At 47.9% G+C, this 21,678-nt stretch overlaps 1 protein-coding gene across 1 annotated transcript in view; it reads right to left on the bottom strand.

Annotated features, from left to right (window-relative positions):
* Positions 1 to 6,650: 6,650 nt before the first annotated feature.
* POFUT1 (protein O-fucosyltransferase 1) overlaps positions 6,651 to 21,678 on the bottom strand; it is a 28,643-nt gene continuing 13,615 nt past the window's right edge. The window contains exons 5-7 of the mRNA XM_037143209.2: positions 15,164 to 15,356; positions 13,411 to 13,653; positions 6,651 to 10,324 (exon numbers count right to left, since the gene is read on the bottom strand). Of these exons, the coding sequence (XP_036999104.2) occupies positions 10,136 to 10,324; positions 13,411 to 13,653; positions 15,164 to 15,356 (625 nt within the window). The 3' untranslated portion in view covers positions 6,651 to 10,135. The remainder of the gene's footprint in view (positions 10,325 to 13,410; positions 13,654 to 15,163; positions 15,357 to 21,678) is intronic.

The following is a 21,678-nucleotide window of genomic DNA, read 5'->3' as shown; positions in this document are numbered from 1 at the left end:
GTAGACATGGCTGGCCTCTTTGCACTACCGTGTCAAAATGACAACTCAGGAACATCAGAAATCCAGGTGAATGGAAGTCTGGCAACTACGGAACTGAAGAAACCACACCTACCCAGACTGGGAGGAGACATGCAGATGTGGAATGGGCTGGCCCCACTCCCCTGTGGGTAAAAATTTGGGAGGGATATCTCGGGAGCAAGGAGTCCCAGACCCATACCACGCCCCCCAATACTAGGATTGGTGTCCCCATAACTCCTGGCTGTGAAAACCAGAGCAGATTGAGTCAGTGGAGGAGGCTGCTGGAGCCCGGAGAGGTTCCTCTTGGGGAACCCACACACAGACTCACCTGCTCAGACTCTCTCTCTCTGGGCTCCAGCACCAGGGTGGCAGCTTGAAGGGCACCAATGGTATACAGGGAGAAGCTGAAGTGTCTCGCATTGGGGCAAGCAGAGGCCGTTGTCCCTGTGCTGAGCCCTCTGCCCCACAGAGCCCATAGGCTGGTGCCAAATCTGAGACTCCATCAACCTGGCTAATACTATGTGATCCAGCTTGCAGAGCTACAGAGGCTCTACATCCCGTACCCGCCCCCCCCCCCCAATTTACAGGCTCATCCAAGCTGCTTTTCCTTAAGAATGGCTCACCTTGGCTCCTAAATCCTATAAAACCAGCAACGGTTGGCTTCAGTAAGCCCTAGCAGCAGCCAGATTAGAGTTGCAACTTGGCTTCCCCATGGAATCTCCAAGCCCAGCACAAGGAGCAGCCATCTCAGATTGTTTTACAGCTCAGGCAGGGTGCCCTGAGCAAATCACAGGTTGGGGCTGACCTTGGCCTGAACCACCCGGGGAAACCCCAGAGCCCGTGCACCAGTGGACAGCTGCAGATGACATCAGAGCACCGCCACTCTGCCCCTGCACAGATGATCCTCCACCGAAGGTGGAAGTTGGTGGTCAGTGGTCACAGCCAGTCATTGCAACTGACTGGCCTGGGTAAATTCTTCCCATTGACATGCCAACAGCAACCAAGGCTCAACTACAAGAGGAGGGTGTACTCAGCCCACATGAAGGGTGCATCTTGAGTACCCAGCTTGGGTGAAAGGGGAGGCTGTGTCACTGGACCCTACAGGATGTCTACTACATTAGGTCACATTGCTAAGACAGGGAGTCATAGCAGCTCTGACTAATACATAGAAACAAACACAGGGAGGCTGCCAAAATGAGGAGACAAAGAAACATGGCCCAAATGAAAGAACAGATCAAAACTCAGGAAAAGGAACTAAACAAAATGGAGATAAGCAATCTATCATATGCAGAGTTCAAAACGCTGGTTATAAGGATGCTCGAGGAACTTAGTGAGAACAACAGCATAAAAAAGATCCAATCAGGGAAAGCATTATGTTAAGCAAAATAAGCCAGGAGGTGAAAGACAAATACCATATAATCTCACCTTTAACAGGAACCTAATCAACAAAACAAACAAGCAAAATATAACCAAAGACATTGAAACTGAGAACAGGCTGACACTGACCAGAAAGGAGAGAAGAGGGAATTTCAGGGGAAAAGGATGAAGGGTTTGCAGGTACAAGTATAAAGGACACATGGACAATAACAGGAGTTGGGTGGAACTGGGAGCAAGGTGGGGAGGGCTGGGGGGGTAGGCTGGGGTTGGGGAAAAAGGCAGAAAACTGTACTTGAATAACAATTAAATTTTTTTTTTTAATTTAAAAATGAACAAAGGGCTTGAACAGACATTTCTCCAAGGAAGATACACAAATGGCCAATAAAGCACATGGAAAGATAGAAATAAAAAAGAAAAAGATCCAGTCAGAAACAAAGGATACACTGATTGAAATAAAGATGAAGCTGAGAATCAAATCAATGATTTGGAACATAGGAAAGTAAAAACAATCATGCAAAACAAGAAAAAAAAAGAATCCAAAAAAAATGAAGATAGTATAATCAGCCTCTGGGACAACTTTAAGAAGTATAACATTTGCCTCATAGGGGTACCAGGAGGAGAGGAAAAAAAAACAAAAAATTGGAAATCTATATGAAAAAAATAAGGAAAGAAAACTTCCCTAATTTAGTGAAGGAAATAGACATGCAAGTACAAGAAGCACAGAGAGTCCCAATTATGAAGGATGCAAAGAGGCCCACTCTAAGACAGATCATTATTAAAAGGCCAAGGGTAAAGATACAGAAAGACTCTTAAAAGCAAGAGAAAAGAAGTTACTAGAAGGTTGCCAGATGGGAGTGGGGAGGGGGAGAATGGGTGAAGAGGTGAAGGAATTAAGAAGTACAAGTAGTTACAGAATAGCCATGGGGATGTAAAGTACAGTACAGGAAATGGAGAAGCCAAAGAACTTATATGCATGACTCACAGATATGAACAGTGCTGTGGGGATTGCCTGAGGGAGGGGGGAGGGGGTTGGGTGGAGGGCAAAGGGGAAAAAATCAGGACAACTATAATAGCATAATCGATAAAATATAATTTTTAAAAAATGCCCTGGCTGGTATAGCTCGGGCCTGTGAAGCAAAGGGTTGCTGGTTCGATTCCTAGTCAGGGCACAAGCCTGGGTTGCAGGTCAGGTCCCCAGTAGGGGACACATGAGAGGCAACCACACATTGATGTTTCTCTCCCACTCTTTCTCCTTTCTGTCCCCTCTCTCTAAAAATAAATAAATAAAATGTATTTTAAAAAAGCAAGCCCTGGCTGGTCTAGCTTAGTGGATTGAGTGCAGGCCTGTGAACCAAAAGGTTGTCAGTTTGATTCCCAGTCAGGGCACATGCCTGGGTTTTGGGCCAGGTCCCCAGTAGGGGGCATGTGAGAGGCAACCTCACATTGATGTTTCTCTCCCTCTCTTTTGTCCTCCCTTCCCCTGGCTAAAAGTAAATATAATCTTTTAAAAAATAAATAAAAAGCAAAAAACTTTTTAAAGATTTTGTTTATTTTTAGAGAGAGGGGAAGCGAGGAAGTGAGGGAGGGAAACATCGGTGTGAGAGATGTCAATTGGTTGTCTCTTGCACGCCCCCAACTTGGGACCCAGTCTACAACCCAGGCATGTGCCCTGACTGGGAATCAAACCGGTGACCTTTTGGTTTGCTGGTCAATGGTCAATCCGTTGAGCCACACCAGCCAGGTCAAAAAACTTTTCTTGGAATGATTTACATGGTCGGAGCTCTGCCTTTTGGTCCTGTCCTTAAAGGGCACCACAGGGGCCCCTTCACTCAAAGAGGGTTCAGGTTGCTCCTTAGTGAGCTCTGAAAGATCACTCCATTCCCCTGCCCTCACCCCATTTGCTTGCCTTTGACCCAGAGCCAAGCCCTGAGTAAGACCTGACCAAGCACCCTGACTTTGAAAGCCTCCTCTGTTCCCCACAGAAGGCCAAACTCCAGGTCTGGTCCTCCAGGCCCTTCACGTGTTGCTCAGACCTTCACCTGTTCCCTCGTCTCTAGTCTCTACCTCCCCAGACCCACACGTGGCACTGCTCCCCACTCCCCACAAACTTAGCTCTTTGTCTGGTTTTCACCATAGTCTTTCCCGAGTCATTTTCAAGCCACAGTCATATTAACAGCCCTGACATCCAGTTTTGACTGTGTCACTTCCCTCACATCACAGCCTTCATTGGCTCCCCACTGCTCCTAGGAATACAAACTCTGTACGCTGCCACCCCAGGTGCCACCCCCTGCTGTGTCCGGATGCCCATGAACTTTCTCAACTCTTCCCCCAATCCAGCTACATTAGACAAATTATGGCTCACGATGTGCACCTTTGCCAACATGGTTTTCTTCATCCAGAACTCTGTTTCTTCTTCCCCATGAGTACCTGTTGAAATCATACCCGTCATTCAACCTGACCAACGTCCTCCATGAATGTTCCATGATGCCAGAAGTCATCTCACCTGCCCAAACCACTTTCTCTGCATATCCGTTCATTCAACCAACCCACATACAGTGGGAATTCTTATAAGCCAGGCAATCGACGGGCTAGGTGCTGGAAGAGGGAGATACACCAGGCATGGTCCCTGTCCCTGGAAGCTCTGATCTGGCTGGGAAATGAAGAAGCAAAGGTCCTCTGATAAGTGACATTAGATGCAGCACAGTACAGGGGCTAACGACACTGACATTTGTCCCATACTTTCAGGGTCTGAGCCACTCACAAGCTGTATGAGCTTGAGTTACTTGCTTCCCTTCTCTGTACCTCAGAGCCCTTATTTATAAAAAGGAGTTCATTAGAAGGCCAACCTCATAGAGTTATTCTGTGACTTTGATGAGTTAGCTTACGTAAAGTGTTTAGAACACAGCCATGGCACATGGGAAACAAAATATGCTGGTTATTAGTACAATTTCAAGGTGCTGGAGGAGCTCAGAAGAGGGAAATTTCTAGAAGAAGATATTAATGAGTAAGATATAAGGAGAAAGTCTTGACAACAGCATAGAGATGTGAGGACAATAGAGTTTCTTTAAAAAAATAATTTCAATACTTGCCCCTCCCCCTTGACAGCCCCGTGGGTCTTCTGAGGGTCTTCGGGGCCTGGCATAAAAATAAGGGTGAAGGAGGGTCTCCTAAACGTAATCGTCATAATCCACTTGCCATCATTTAGTTATTGTTTTCCTCTAAACCAACTCACTTTTTGTAACCTAAATAAATTTCTTAAAAGGAAACTCTAAACCACATCTGTAAATGAAAATATGCAAATACAAAGTATCTAAAAATAAATACAGTATAATGAAAGCAAACCAGTGTTACTAATTCTAGATAGCGAATGTCTGACTCTGAGAGGTGTGCTCTCTCAAACACGTGCCGGCACAGAACCGAGACTTCCTCTCTGGAATTGTTAGGAGGACGGAGGAGGCGCTGAAAAGCTCATTCTCTCCTGCCAGCTAGCGCCCTGTACTTGCTGGACCCTGTTAGAGAGGGAAAATAGTTCCCATACTGCAGAGGATGCATGGAGGTCGCCAATGCTTTTTTAAAGAGGCTTTTCAGAGGGGTGGGGTCTCCTCCCAGGCTTTCCCTCTGCCACCCCTGGGTAGGCACTGTCCCCACCGTGCTGAGTCACTGAACCTGGGCGAAGAGGTGGTTGCTGGAAAATGCCTTTTGTTCCTTTCCTTCCCACTGTTTATCTGGTTCAGCTTGGCATCCTGGGCTGCTGAGCAATACATGTAAAAACAGAGCAAACCTGCTTGCCCTTAAATACTCATATTTCAAGGGAAAGGTCCCAACCCTGAAATAAAAGAGGCTTCAAGTGAGAATTTGAATTCTAACGACATACTGCAGAGTGCAGGATTTGCCTTCACGCTGTGGCTTTTTCCCTGTCGACTCCACTAAGGATAGAAAACAAAGGGATCTTTACTTCTGGGCCTGGGAATGCTTATTATTATTAGTCGTCGTCGCTAAGCCGTTTTGAACAGAACATGGAAATGAGAGCTCAACCTTTTTTCTTCCTCTATCCTGTCTCTCCTTCCTCACTCCCTTCCTCTCCACTCCCTTCTACATTTTGGAGGATGGTGTCTCCCATCTTTGGTTCCTGTGAACACTGCTTCTCCATTTCTGCTTAATCCACAACCCATCTCTATTGGAAGTTACTTAATTTTTTTTTAAAAGTAATTCCCATTGTTTTGTTTATAAAAATGTGGACCCATTTCTAAAACAATAAAATCAGTGAAGTCAAGGGTTTGACTACCTGGCTGTGTACTTTCCTCAGTGCCCAATAGATAGATCGGTCAATGTTACAACGCGAACTGAGTGCTACTCCCACCTCTTCAAACCACCCACCATGGTGATACCGGGGTGATGGTGGAAAGCAGCGGGGGTGGGGCTGCAGAGCAGGCCCTCCATCAGTGCTTGCTGGCCGACCCACAGTCTTCGGACCCATGTGGCTCAAACTTTAGCTCCTAAAGACCTTAAGGTTTCCAGAGCTTCTGATTCAGCAGATGTGGGGGCACGATGTGGGGGCACAGGGCGGCTGGGAACCTGCATTTTCCTTTTTAAAGATCCTATTACACATTTATTTTTCGTAGAAGACGAATTAGGATCAGAACATTTGAGTAACTTGACAAGGCAGAGTTATTGAGAGGTGACCATAAGAATTTGAATCCAGACCCTTATGCCTTTGAAATCTAACATGTGAACCTCTTCAAAAATAGCTGGTCATATTTTCATCATGGTAAAGCACCACTTACATGGGACTTTGGTCTTAGAGGGAGTCTGCACTTCCAGGCTGTCCAGGTGAGGTTGATACTGCTGGTCTGGGCACAACTGAAGTAGATGTCAGGCCTCTGGGCACCAAAATCGTGTGTAGGTGCTTCCCGAGTTGCAGCTTCCTGGAATCTGCCTTACTGACCAGCATTCCAAGGAGCCCCTGGAGACCACCTGCGTTAACATTGCTGGAACCACCATTAGCACCTGGAACTAACTCAGCGGTAAGGTAGAGGGGTGAGTGACCTGTCTCATGGTCACTTTGCAAGTCAGGGACACTCCTCCCTGCTGCTTGGGTCTTAATTAAGCCTCGGTGCACCCTGGACTTCCCTCGTCTCCAACCAACACACAGTGTGTCCGCAGACCTGGATGGCTCTTCCTTCAACACAGTCAGATTCTCTTTAAGACCCAGACTCGGGGCCGAGACTGTAAATGAAACACGACTGATAAAGCGCTTACAGCTACTGAAACTGGAAATTTATTTTATCACTCATGATTTATATTTGAGTTTTTCCATAATGAAAGTTTTTATATTTAAATCTGTGACATAACAAATCCACTTCTGGAAATTTACCTTAAGGAGTATTTTAATACAAAAAACACTTTACAAACAACAACAAAAATAAACAAGTAAAAAGACAAAATCCATACAAAAAATATATTTTGAATAGTGAAAAACTGAGAACATACTAGGTTCTCATCATAGGACGATAATAAACTCTGGGACACCCCTCAGTGAAATTTCATATAATTAAAAACGTTTACTCAGGCCACGTAACAACATGGAGAGTGATACACAGCCAAGTGAAAGACAGGACAGTGCACTGCATACACTGCGTAATTAAAACTATGCAAAGACTTACACCTTAAAAAAAAGCTTGAAATTTAAAAATACTTTTACGTGTCCAGAGTCTGACCTCTTCCTACCATCTTCGGCGCAGTGACCTTTGTCTGGCCTTCCGTCTTTCACACCTGCATCTCTGCATCAGCTCCATGTTGGTCTCCTTGCTTCTACTCTTCCTTCCTCCCACTGCTTCTCTGTGCGGCAAAGAGGTCTTTCAGAAACACAAATCAGACCATGATCCTCCTCCACTCAGTCCCTACAAAGGTTTTCCGTATCTTTCCAAGTGAAAGCCAGGCCCCGCCTTACCGCTGCCCGCTAGGCTGCAGGATGAGTGACCTCTCCCGCTGCGATCTACTGCAGTGTCTTGCCTCCCTTCTACCACATGGACCTCCTTACTGTTCTTCACTCTCCCACGTCAGCTTCAGGGCCTTTGCACTTGCTGTCTCCTCTGTTTTCTGCTGGGAATGCGCTACCTCCAGAAATCGGAGTGAGCGCCCCTCCCTTCTTCACAGCCGCTCTTCGGAGAGGCCCCACCGGAGCTCGGCACCTAAAACAGCACTGCTCCCCCTCTTTGGCCCTCGTGCCCTGTATTTGCTTCTACAGCACTTAACCAGCGGCAACCACAGTACATTTTTGCACGTCTACTTACTACAATGCAAATCCCTTGAGAATGAAAACTTCTGATTCCCTGCTGGAGCCCTAGTACCTGGCACACAATAGTTGATCAATAAATACCTGTTACTAAAAGGATGTGGAATAACTGGCCAAGGGAACTTTAAGCTTCATGTAGCTTTCTGTTTCCTGGGTGACCTCCCCCTCCCCGAACGCCCACAGCAGGAACCTACTGGGAGTACAGTGCATCCTGTGAACCGGGGGCAGCAGAGCACGGTGGCTGCCAGCACTGGCTTTGGGAAGCCAGATCCTGGTTTACTGCCACCGGCTGTGTGGTCTTGGAAAATAGCGAGAATTTTCTGATGGTTTTTCCTTGTGCAGAAAGAGGATAATAACAGTAATTCCTACTTCCCAGGGCTGGGGGAAGTGGGAAGGAGGAGCAAATCAGAGACTGCCCATAAATCACTTAAGCACAGTGCCAGCAGAGTAGGTATGTGGCAAGAGGCAGTCAAAATAATCAACTGGCACAGATGTGCCTTTGTCTCTTTCAAGTTTACAATGTGCTCTTTTACATGCTTTATCTGATTTGAGCCCTTCAACAACCCAGTCAGTGTTATCGCCACTTTAAAGGTGAGAAAACTGGGTCAAAGAGGAATAACGTGCTTGCCTACAGAACACACTGAATCTGCCTACAACTCCGGCGCCCTCTCCCCCAGAAACACAGCTATTATTACAGGTGATGCCAATCAACGTGATTTGGATGGCCCTTTAGAGCCCAGACTCTAATGCATGTGCCTAGTGTGCGGCTGTGGTGGGCAAATGAATCCAGCAAATGAAACCAGCAAATGAAACCAGCCAGTGAGCTACGCTTTCCCAAGCAGCCACTGGAGGCAGGGGCACAGGCTCTGTGTCTCTGAAAGAGGCTCATGAACGAGTCTGAATACATAAACCATCTCTCAGAGCCCACTTAGGAATAAAACATCTCACTCTTCCCGAGAGGGAAAGTGCAAAGGCCCTTTCTATACAGTTTCTCCTGCTTAGAGTTGGGCAGTGGCTCTAAGCAATAAATGTCACCTTTGGTGCCTGACCCTGCTGGTGCCCCACAACCTCTGACCCAGCCTGCCCTGACAAAAACAGTATCTCTTCCCAAAGGTAACCTGAGGAGGAAGTACCAGACTGAAGCTGGGGGCCTGGCTCTCATGAGTGTCTCCTCCACCTTCCCGGGATCAAAGACCAAGAGAAGTCACATGACGGTGGGAGATCAGCAGGTGTTAGACTTGAATTTTAGAGCCACAAGGCCAAGTCGTCAGACTCTGAGGAGTCATGGATGATTACATCCACAGTATCTGAGAGAAAAGGAAAGACTGTAAACCTCACCAGTCAGAGAGTACACTGGACAGGAAGGGGCACAAGTGCTTCCAAACCAGGACTCCAGTGACTCCTGCGTCTGGCCAGAGGCTCACCAAATACTGTCTGGCGAGAATACAATCTGAGGGCTCCGGCTGCAGGAGAAAGGCTGGGAGGACAGGCCCTGGATGCCGACTTCAGGGAAAAATGCTACAACCAGACCCGAGACAAGAGATCAGAAGAGGAGATGGCAGCTTTCAGGAGGGTCCCACCAGGCCCGTAAGCTCTGGCCCCTGGTGATGGGTCGTAAGACCCTGATGGTGCCAGGTTTGTGGCAGGCCACCAACTACCAAGAGGCTCGAAGACCAGTGCCATGACAGTCCGGCCTGGTGGCGTGTGCTCCTCGCGGGGAGTGTGTTGCGTGAGCAGCACTCAGCCGTGTGGAGCTCTGTGTGGCACCAGGACGGAGAACTTCCATTTGCATAGTGCTTGCAGTGGAGGATGGTGTTCATGCCTCAAACCTGCACAGGGACCAAGAAGCGGGGCCAACAGTGGCTCTGGCCAGGGAGCAGGGATGAGTCTGAGGGCCACTCTGGGGGTCACATGGAAAAGTGGCGAATACCTCCATCCCATGAGCCTCATTTACATTCGGTTAAGGTCACTTTAGGTACCTACATTAATGAACTTCATGGATTTTTTTTTTAAATGAGAGAGTTCTAGGTTAGTCATGACTTTGTATGAAAACTATAAAAATCTCTCTCTTGATATCTTGATATATATACAGAGAGAGATACATAATATATATAAAATCTCTTTGAAGAGAGTGCAGCATCCCAGGCTGCTCAGAGCAGCATAGACCAAAAGACAGTGGTCGGGCTACTTTGCTGGTGTGAGAAACTCCCAGGAGAAATAGCCAGAAGTACATACGCAGGGAAGATGGTCTGGCCCCTGAGAGCTTAGAAGTCCCGTACCCTGGGAGTTGGGCCATCTTCCTCCTCTAGGCAGTCCTGGTACTTTTTTCTGTCCTTGGCAGCTGAAGAGAAGCTCGTTCTTCTGGAGATCAATCCTGGGAGCAGCTCTGGCTGCCAGGCCAGGCAGGAGGGCCCAGCTGGGACTGCTGATGTGCTCCAGCCAGGGTCAGAACTCATCCCGCAGCTGTGGGGGCCTGTCCATGCCAAAGAAAGAGGACGGCCTACCCTGCAGATCTCGTTCTCGCTTCACAAATGCGGTGAAGGAGGAAACACAGTTGCCAATAAAGTGGTCGGCCTGGCCAAGGATGTACAGGTCGATCTGGGCCACCTCGGGCTTCAGGCTCACCACCTTCACCTGCAGGAGGGAAGGCAGGGTATTTTAGCCTGGGTGTAGGCCAAGGTGGCCAGCTCAGCTAAGGCCTGCAGCCATATTCCCAGCTTTCTCCCTCTCTGTGGAAGTTACAGACCCAAAAGGAGGTGCAGAGAGGATTAAGAGGTAGCATCAGCCTCTGAGAGTACTGCCCAGCAGCTGCCTTGGACCACACTCACATGGAACTCCAGCCTCAGGACTCCTTTCCTGCTGCCAACATCAGCTCCAAACACAATACTCATTCACTTGTTCCCATTTGTTAGTTTCTTCTGCCTGGAATACCTTGTAACTACACATTAAAATGCCCACCAGGCCCTGGCTGGTGTGGCTCAGTAGATTGAGCGCCAGCCTGAGAACCAAAGGGTCGCTGGTTTGATTCCCAGCCCAGGGCACATGCCTGGGTTGCAGGCCAGGTATCCATTAGGGGGCACACGAGAGATAACCACACACTGATGTTTCTCCCTCCCTTCCTCTCTCTAAAAGTAAATAAATAAAAATTTTAAAAGCCCCATCATACTCTTCAAGGCTCAGCTCAAGTTCTGCCTTTCTCATGAAGCCCTAGCCTGACTGGCCTGACCGGCCGACCGGGGCTGGGCTTCCCCCACCAACCGTGACCTGACCGAAGAGCACTCCACCCATCCAGTTCTGCTCTCTGATGCCTCCGAGCCTAAGGTCCTGCCCAGTCTATTCCCCAAGACAGTCTCCAAAGGTGAACCCTTCTCTTGATGGATTACCACTTCCTGGCCAGCCACCATCCTCTCTTATCTCTTCACTGTCTCTCTGCTGCCTCTCTTCCTGGCCTGCTCACCACAGAGGAGCCAGAGAAAACCTTTTTAGACAATTCTAACCTGTCGTTCTCTCCACCCCAAACTGAACACCCTTAAATGGTGCCCTGCTGCTTTTCAGATAAAGATGAGCAATCTTGACTGTGGCCTATAAAGCCCCTTGCAGGCCACCTCTCCATCTCTGTTCATACATTTGGCCACTATACACCAGATTCCCACCTTCCTCAGGACCTTTGCATATGCTCTTCCATGGATGTGGGGTGCTTGTCCCTTTGCCTGGTTAACTCCTACTTAACCTTCCCCCTGCAGCTCCAGTCTCGCCTCCTTGGGAAAGGCCTCTCTGGCTCCCCACACCCCGCCGCCATCTAGGCCAGGGCCCTCTGTTCTGCGCTCTCACAGAACCACATTCCTTTGCTTCAGAGCACCCATCTCAGTTTGTAGTTTTTGCTCCTTAGTGATTCTCTGATTAATGTTAGTCCCTTGCACCTGATGAGGGGTGGGCTGTGTCAGCTTGCTTGTCCATGCTGGCTAGAGCCTGCCTCAAGAATCGCCTGTTTTCTGGGCAACTGAATGAATGAGCTCCCTGCCCCCACCCCATGGCATGTATTACAGTTCCCTGCGAAGTTTCTTTTCTTGAGTCTAGACCGTGAGCCCTGGAGGGCAGCACCACCACTTCCCATTTATCAGCATCCCCAGTTCAGCACTGGCCAGGCATCGTGGAGAAGCACGGCTTCAGTCCAGGAGGTGGGGCCTGAGCCCACGGAGCTGAGGAGGGGGAAGGGCAGGAACAGCGGTGCAGAAACAGGAAATAGAAAATGGCAAGGGGCTCTAGGCGCAACAAGTACATCACCTCTAAAAACTCACAAAAAACTCCCCGGGGCTCTCCACATGCTTCAACTTAGTACCTACGTGGCAGTGTGGGCAGAGTTGGGATGGAAAGTGCTTTGCTGTCACAGAGATTTCTGGTGTAACAAAAATTGTCATCTCGCTCTTTGGATGGTAGCAAAGAACTAATATGAGTTTAATCATGGCCAAAAGCCCCTGAACAATTTCACCCACTCCCTGAAACCTACCCACTCTGTGTCACACCCACTATAATTAGCTCTGCAACCTCTTGGGTAAATTCTCTCCCTTCTTTTGACTTCAGTTGCCTCAGCAATAAAACGCAGAGGTTGGGTTGTATGTGCTTCGAGGTCTCCCAGCTCTGTATTCCTCTATAAAGTTGGTGGGTGGGAGACCAGAGTGCACTGACTCAGTGCTTTCTTTATAAGCTGTGTCTGGAGCAAAAGACAGGGAGCCTCTCCCTCACTACTAGAAAGTGAGGACACACTCACTACCTTTTAAGGTCTACACAAGCAGTTGGGTCATTCATTCATTCAGCAAAGTCTCACTGAATGCTTACTAATTCAGTCATTTTGTCAGTACATGCTCTTCACACATACAGTACCAAGCACGTTCTTCTGCTTATTGATGTACTGAATACCCACTATTCACGGCTTCCTTAAGCATTAACGAAGCACAGAAGAGCTTCCTGTTACTCACCAACCACCAACTTCTACTATCAATGAAGGCTAACTTTACTGAGCACTTGCTTTGTACCAGACAGCTTTCATTTCTTTGTATTTGATCTTCACAATCACCCTGTGAGATGAATACCACCCTCAGTCCCAACGTGCAGACAAGGAAACAGAAGCACAGAAAGGCAGTGACTGGTGTCAGGCTGCACAGTGAGTAGAGCCCACGCTCCCGGAGTCCATGCTCTCCATCCCTCCGCTACACTGGTTCGCTACCAAGGGCCCACTTTTTACATCCTTATTCAGCAAACATTTATCGACTGTCCACTGTGTGTTAGGCATTGTTCTAGACACTGGTGATAGCAAGGCGGGGTCTCGGGCCTGGAAGAGGTCAAAGGACCTGGCTAGACACTGAGGAATAGGACAGTGAGTCAGTCTTGGGGCCTGCCTTCAGGGAGCCGTAACTCCCGGGAAGAAATGCTATGTTTCCACACTAGTCTCATACAGCCTAGAAAGTATCTCAGAGAAGATGTGACAAAGTTCTGTGACAGTTCCCAGTTGGAACATCTGATGCAGGAGTGGAGGGAAAACTGGAGTGAATCTGCAGAGGTGTTATGAGCTGGTGTTTGAAAAAAGGGTAAGAATTGGAGAACTGAATGTCCAAGCGAAAGCCTGGCGGCGGGAGGACGCGAAGCGCGCAGTGGGAGCGGTGGGAAGACCCTGTGCTCTCCCAGACTCCTCCCCCACCGCACCCCACAGGGCCCGTGCATACCTTCCCTTTGAAGAGCTGCTGGATCTCGGGCACATAGCTCTCAGAATCCGTGGCGATGAAGACAGACTGGGCGTCCAGAGCCCTCACCCAGAGCTTCACGGCCCGCTTGATTTCCTTCAGGTCGGGGAGGCACATAGTCACAGTGAGAGCGGCGGCTGTGCTGCGGCTGTAGCCCACGCACTGTGGAGAGGCCATGAAGTGGGAGCCCGCAGTCCCGTCCTTCAGCATGGCACAAGCATTCTTCTGCGAGGGGGGCAGGGGCACAGAGTGAAAAATGGCAACTGGCCTGGAACCCCAGAAGCCAGAGCCAGTAACTGGGGAAAGGCAAGCAGTGTGGGAGGAGCTCACCAATGTTTTTTTTAAAAAAGGGCATCGAGGGAAGAGGGAAATGGCTCAAAACAGTAACAGTGGTTATTTCTGAGTAGTGGGATGTTGGCTTTTTACAAAGTTTTTTCTTTTCTTTTCTTTTTTTTTTTTTTCTTTTACTGGTTTTACTGTATTATCTGGGACTTCCAGGAGAATGCTGAACCCTGGCAGTGATAATGGGTGCCCCTATCTGATTTCTGACTTCAGGGGGAACACTTCTGATAGTTCCCACGAAGTACGTGTTTGCTGTGGCTTTCAGAGATAGCCTTTATCAGGTTAAGGTGGGTCCCTTCTATTCCTGCTTGGTTAAGAGGTTGTTTTTTTTTAAATCATAAATGGGTGTTGACTTTTCCCAAATGCTTTCTTGGCCTGTATTGAGATCATTATATGATTTTTCTTCTTTGGGTGTTAATATAGTTAATAGAACCTCATTGCATCCCTGGGATAAATTTTACTTGTTTGTGTTGCATGTTCTTTTGACATGGATTCCACTCGCAAATACCTCACTTAGGATCTGTTTGTCTATGTTCATAAGTGAGAATAGGCTACATACTTATCTGAGTTGACATTACCTGAGTTTGGTATTAGTGCTCTGCTAGCTTTATAAAAATAGCATCTTGTATCTTTTTACGTTTGAAGAAAGTAAAGATGAGAACTATTTGTTCCTTGAAGGTTTGGCTGAAACCACTCATAACACATTCTGGGCCTGGCTTTTTTTCTTTGTGGAACGGGGATGGGAAGGGAATTTAGTGGGTAGGTGTGTCATTATTTTCCTAATGGACTCTGAATGAATTTTGATCTAATTTCTATGTATTTTCAACTCTTCAACAATGGGCATTTCTAATATACATACTTCATATATACATATCTTCTTACGCAAATTCAGGAGACTGTCTATATCGCTCCAGAGGGTGACCTGATGAGGTTTCTGCACAGTTAAGGGGCCTCCAAATTTAGAGGATGACACCTTCTTTTCTTGGGAGCCCCACCCAATCTCCAGAACTTGCTTTTCAGCAATGAGTCTATTGACTAAACAGTGAGCTGGGACAGAGGGCTCCAGGGCTGTGGGTCTGAGCTCTCTGGCTTGCTGGCTGACCTGAAATCTAGCTTGATATCTCAGTTTATCCGTCTGCAAAATGAAGATAAAAAAAGGAACTGTGAAAACAAGAGCTGGCGAGCAAGCACATTGGAGCCACACGTTGGATGTGTTTACAGTGGGATCATGACACACAGTGGGATCTTTACGTGGGGACTCCATGGACTTGGTTGAGCGAAAACTATGGTCTGGCTGGCACTTGGCACAATGGGTTCGCTGTCCAACCCCCACAGGCATGGGCCCTGGTCAGGGATGTGTCCCACCCAGCCAAGAGAGGAAGGAGGAAGTTACCCAGTCAGAGCCAATGCGCAGGTGAACACCGACGTAGGGCCGGACGAGGTGGGCGTGGATCTGTGCCTCTCCTGTCCTCACCATCTCATCCGACCACACCATGTACTTGTGCAGTGGCCTGTGCTCCTCCAGGACGGGGAACTGGGCTGGGGCCCCTGGCAGGGCCAGCACTGGATGTTCTTTTGGAGAAAATCTAGGCGTAAGACAGGGTAGGGGAAGTTGGCCAGAGAACACAGACAGCCTGGCTACCACTCCCACGGGAAAAAGGATGGTGTTGCACCATGTCCTAGAGCCTGCAGAGGGAGGGGCCCCGTAACATGCAAGAAGCACGAGAGGTTGTGAAACCCCAACGGGCTGATAAGAAACCGCAGTGGCGGCAAACAGGCACAATGCGCAATATTGCCCAGCCGCCTGGAGTTTACAACCTTCTTTGCTTGTTTAACAATTAAAAATTTCCAGTAGAGCTGGCTTCCAGTTTGTGGAGTGGTAATTCACTCCTGGGTGTGGTGTCTGGACAGAGCCTTGCCCTTTTACCCACATGGCGGGACTGGGTCGTGTAGCTGCTTCCAGGGGGCAATGGACAGGCCACACTCACAGGGAATGTGTGTATGCTGGATAAGCTCATCCACTCAACACTCCACACGTATTTAATGATTACCTACCATGTGCTGGAGCCCAGGGCAGGACGAGACAGGCATGGCCCTGCACTCGTGGAAAGCACCAGAATTCTACAGATGTCCACGGTCAGACCTCCCTCAGAGGCCCTTCTCCGCCTGTACACTACGCACCTTGCAGTCATCTCACCTGTCTTTTCTGCTAGACTCACGCCTCTGACGGCAGTGCCTCCATGTGCTCAGAACAGTGTCTGACACATGATTTGCTAACGATGGATGAGGAGCAAACCCGTGTTCCATCTTGAGCTAAGCCCAGAGCCCATGCCGGCAATGTGAAACACCCAGCTGTCCCATAAACCTTCCAATGCCAGAGCTCTGCAGACTTCTTCCCTCTACCTGTGATGCCTTCCTTTGCCGGCCAAAATCCTGTTCTTAAAATTATGAAATAGGCACAGTACTCTGGGAAACAGTTTGGCAGTTTCTTGTAAAACTAGACCCACAACTACCGTTTGACTCAGAAATGAAAATCTATGTTCACACAGGAACCAGCAGATGAATGTTCACAGCAACTTTATTCAGAAAAGCCAAAAACTCAGATGTCATTCAACAACTGAACGTGCAAACACGACGGTGCATCCCACCAATGGAAAACTACAGCAGTGAAAAGAAATGAACTACCAACTCAGGCAACAACCACGATGGATCTACAGGGAATTCCGCTGAGTGAAAAAAGCCATTCTCAAAAGATTACACACCGGATAACTCCACTTATATAACATTTTTGAAATGACAACATGGAGAAGAGAATGGAAATAAAGACCAGATTAATGGCTGCCAGGGGCTGAGGTGTGGGTGGGCACGTGCACAGTTAGAGAGGGGGGTGGTTACAAACTGGCCGCACAGGATCTTTCAGTGTTAGAACTGTTTGATATCTTGATTGCGCTGGTGGCCACAGGAGCCTACACATGTAGCAGAATTGAATAGAACTAAACACACACACACACACATACACACGCATGCACACACACAGAAGCGAGCACCAGTAAAACTGGGGAATCTGAGTAAGATGGGTGGATTGTATCAATGCCAACATCCTGACTGTAATACCCCACGACAGTTCTGCGAAGTGTTACCACTGGGGGAAACTGGGCACCGGGTACATGAGATCCCTCCATGCTATTTCTTATTACTCCATGTGAGTCCAAAATTACCTCAATAAAAGTTTCAGTTAAAAATGACAAAATATTTAAAACAGTACAGGAAAATACAAAAAACAATCCACGTACCCAGGACTCAAATGAGCAGATATTAATACTTTGCTTCAGATTAAAAACAATACATACACCCAAATAAAAGCTCTATCTTATAATTTCTTTCCCTTCTTACTCTGCCCAGAACATATTGAGATTTGCCCTGGCTGCTGTGGCTCTGTGGACTGACTGCCGGCCTGTGAACCAAAACGTCTCCAGTTTGATTCCTAGACAGGGCACATGCCTGGGTTGCAGGCCAGGTTCCCAGATGGGGGCGAATGCATAAGAGGCAACCACACATTGATGTTTCTCTCCCTCTCTTTCCTCTTCCCTTCCTCTCTCTCTAAAAATAAATAAATAGATAAATATTTTTAAAAAGATACTGAGATTTTATGCATGATTACACTTTTACTATTGACATAAAAGATATTATACTTTGTGCTTTTTACACAGTATAATGGTAAAAGCATGGGCTGTTGGGCCAGATAACCTTGTTCTAGAATGCTGACTGTGCCACTTATCAACTTGGGCAGGTGGCTTAACCATTCTATGCCTTACCTTCCTCACCTGTATAAATGGAGCTAATAATAGTTCCTACCTCCTAGGGCTGCTGAGATTAAGCAAATGCAAGCAAAGCATTTAGAACAGTGTTTGGCACACAGAAAGTTCCAAGAAAATTCTGACCACCACTATCATCAACACCACCACATCGCCAGATTGCAGGTACCTATTTCAGCTTTTTCAAAATTCAACTCTATGTTTTAGAGATTGGGCCGTATTGATCATGTGGATCATACAATCCTGTTAGCTTCTCTTGAAGTTCTCTGTTTTGCACGAATAAACCGTGATGTACTCATCCAGTCCCCTCCTGCTGGACAGCGCTCCAATGAACATGCCACTTCCAACACGCCCAACCCAAACACCACACTCCCCAAACAGCTTCCTAACCTCCAAGACCTCCAGACTTGTCGCCACTCCCAAGCTTCAGCTCCTCAGGAGGGTTCCCTGTCCCTCTCCTCCTCTGTGGCCTTCTGCACACTGATGTGCTCCACCCTCAGCCCAGGAGGGTAGGGGCCCAAATACCGTGATTCCCACACACCCCGGTCCCGGGCCGGTGTGGAGGAATTAACATACAAGTGGTCACTGACAGTCTGGCTCTATATAACACTCATCCTGTCAGAATTTAATTTTATAGGCAGAGTTGCTTCTCGACTTACTATGGCATTCTGTCCCAATAAACCCGCTGTAAGCAGAAAATGTTGTAAGTTGAAAATGCATTTAATACACCTAACCTACCGAACATCACAACTTAGCCTAGTCTGTCTTAAATATGCTCAGAACACTTACATTAGCCTCCAGTTGGGTGAAAACACCTAACACAAAGCCTGTTTTATAACAAAGTGTTGAACAGCTCATGTCATTTATTGTGCATATCACTTTCACACCATTGTAGAGTCAAAACTCCTAAGTCAAACCATTGTAACTGGAAACCATACACACATATGAATCATTTATCAAGCCTTATTATGTGACAGTGCTCCAATTGTTTTGTGTATATTAATTCATTTGATTCTCATATGAGCCCTGTAAGGTAAGTAGTTTTCTTATTGTACAGATGAGGAAACTGAGGCTAGAAAGGTTAAGTAACATGCTCATGGTCACACAGCTGGAATTGGAATTGTTGGAGCTGGAATTTAAATGCAGGCTGTCTGCTCCAGAAATTATACCTTTCTTTGTTTCTTTCTTTTTTAAAGATTTTATTTATTGATCTTTAGAGGGGAAGAAAAGGAGAGAGGGAGAGAAACATCAATGTATGGTTGCCTTTCGTGCATCCCCCACTGGGAACCGGCCTGCAGGGAACCAGCCTGCAACCCAGGCATGTGCCCTGACTGGGAATCGAACCACAATTGCCTAGTTCGCAGGCCCACGCTCAATCCACTGAGCTCTCTTTCTTTTTTTTTAATCCTTACCCAAGGACATTTTTTCATTGCTTTTAGAGAGACAGGAAGGGAATGAGGAAGAGAGGGAAACGCTGATATGAGAGAGAACCATCCATTGATTGCCTCCTGTATGCACGTGGAATGGGGGGCACATGTGTCTGTGCTTGGCCTGGGGATCGAACCCACAATCTAGGTATGTGCTCTAACTGGGAATCGAACCTACAACCTTTCAGTTATAGGCAGATGCTCCAAGCAACTGAGTCACACTGGCCAGGGCCAGAACCTAAATTCTTAACTACTATTTTCTTCACTCCCACCTCTCCCGCCTCAGTCAACAAACACCTAAAAAGCTGAGTCTGTGGTGAATTCTTTTCTTTTGATTCCCAGCTCCTACCACAAGCCTCAACACACAGTAGGTATAATAAAAACATTTTTAGAATACACCAGAAAGACCAGATCAGGTTGCCCGGGATTAGAGAAAGAGGTGACTATTAACTGAGCACCCAGTTCGGGCCAGGCCCTCCGCTAGGCTCCTTTCAGATGCGACCTCGAAGGATCTGAAAAGGAAAGCAGGGGACTGTGACTTCCCAGAGGGCTGGGCCATGAAGTTGAAATCAGGATCTGCACCCTCCCTGCCTTTTTGGAAAGACCCTGCTGCTGACTGACCCTTGGTGAATTCCAGATGTGGAAGGTCCCTCCCCTCAACAGCTCCCAGCTGTTCCAGTGGGATGTCACCTCTGACGTGACAAGCAGCTGGAGGCCCAGACTGATGTGCTCATTTGCTTCCTCTGAGGGAGGAGAGTGTTACTGGGGAAGAAAGGCTGACCACACCATCTGCCCAAGTCAGGCCCTCTGCCTGGTTCACAGTGTAGCTAAAAGCAGGTTCCTGCTCTGGGTGCCGTGAACCTCTGGGGTTCACTCTATGCCCACTCTGCTGAGATGCCCCAACGGGCTGGGGTTTCCCTACGCAGATCATCCACTTATGCACCCACACACCAGCGGACGTTCACCATGGTGAGCAGAGGATGCAGGGATACAAGTGAGGCCGAGCCCTGTTCTCGATATCCCTGCTCTGAAGAACCGCCTTTTCTTGCAGCTGTTTGTATGGCTGGCTCCTCATTTTTCAGGCCTCGGCCCTCCTAATTACACATCACCTATTTATGCTCTCTCGAGAGGCTGCAGCCAGGGAGGAGGATAAGCTATGCATGGGAATACCTGTTATCTTCATGCTGCAAAAATCATCCAGCCTCATGATGGAACATAACCTTCCGCCAGTTAATGTGCAACAAATGTGTATGGAATTAAATCTACACCAGGGTATTTACCATCTCAGAACCAGCAGAGCTGGAAGAATCCTCAGAAATCAGTTAGTGGGAAAGAAACACTTCTTACCCTCCTCTCCTAGAACCCAGCTTTCCGCTAGAGGCACAGCAGCCCAAGGTAAAGACATTTCACAGCACTTCTTGCACCTAGGCAGGGCCATGTACAGATGCTGGCCCAAGAGTTGTGAGCAAGCTATAAGAAGGCTACTTAAGAAGGTGAAGATGTGCCCTTCTTCTGCCCCTGTCCTTCTAGCTGACCGGGGCAAGGATGTGACAGCTGAAGCTTAGCCTAAGAGATGACACTAAGGAAAAAAGCCACACTGGGACAGCTGCGCAGAGAGGTGGGAGCCTGGTCCCTGCCAACACGATGCAGCTACCATCCAGCCACGGTTGCACACCCCAGAACTTTTTTACTGAAGAAAATAATAAACTTCTGTCTTTCCGACTTGCTGTTATTTGGGGTCTTCTGTTAAGTGAGGTTGAAGTGAAGCCTGAGACACCTAGACCGGGGCCACCCAAACTTTTGGGTGATATGTAAGAGGGTTACTGGTTGAAGGAAGTGGGGGAAGAGAACAGAACCTCCCACCTGGCTCCTGGGGCCACCCCCAGCACGGTAGGCACTTCTCAAGAATTCTAAGGAACAGTCTGAAAACCAGCGCCCCGGCTCACCCCTTCATTTCACAGACGGAGCACTGCTGCTGGAGAAGGAAAACAATCTGCTGCGTCACACAGTGAGCCGTACCATTCTCTCTACACCCGTACCTTTGCCCCAAAGGACAATTTTCTGCAGCAAGCAAGTCCACTACTTTAGAAGATGCTGCAAATCCACACACCCTAAAAAGCACTCACAGGTTTCCTACCAGACTGCTCTCCCTGGGCCTGCACGGTCAGACCCTGCCCACTTTCCCAATCTTTTATCCGGTTTGGCAGAGTAATTCTTCAAATCTCCTCCCTCTGGGTGGGCTGACGCTCAGTCTCAAAAGGACTGAAATTCTGACATGTGCTACGACGTGCGTGAAGTCTGAAGACACTGTGCTAACTGAAACAGGCCAGACACAAAGGACAAACGCTATATGACTCCACTTACATGATGCGCCCGGAACAGGCCAGTTCAGAGGCAGAAAACTAGAACAGAGGCCACCGGGGGCTGGCAAGTTACTGTTTAACGGGTTGAGTTTCTGCCGGGATGATGAAGCGTCCTGGAGATGGACAGTGGCGATGGTTGTACCACACTGAATATACTTAATGCCACTGACTCGTACACTTAAAGTTTTTAGATAAACCAACAAACACGTGTACTCTGCTGGTACACATGCGCAGCAGTGCCATTTCCTTTCTATCTTCACCCAAGGACGTGTTCGTTGATTTTAGACAGGGAGAAAAACATCG

This window comes from Artibeus jamaicensis, unplaced genomic scaffold (assembly GCF_021234435.1).
Source record: "Artibeus jamaicensis isolate MK-2021 breed Jamaican fruit bat unplaced genomic scaffold, CSHL_Jam_final contig_685, whole genome shotgun sequence".
Taxonomy (NCBI): Eukaryota; Metazoa; Chordata; class Mammalia; order Chiroptera; family Phyllostomidae; genus Artibeus; species Artibeus jamaicensis.
Note: the sequence above shows the minus strand (reverse complement) of the source record. Positions and strands in the feature narration are given on the sequence as shown.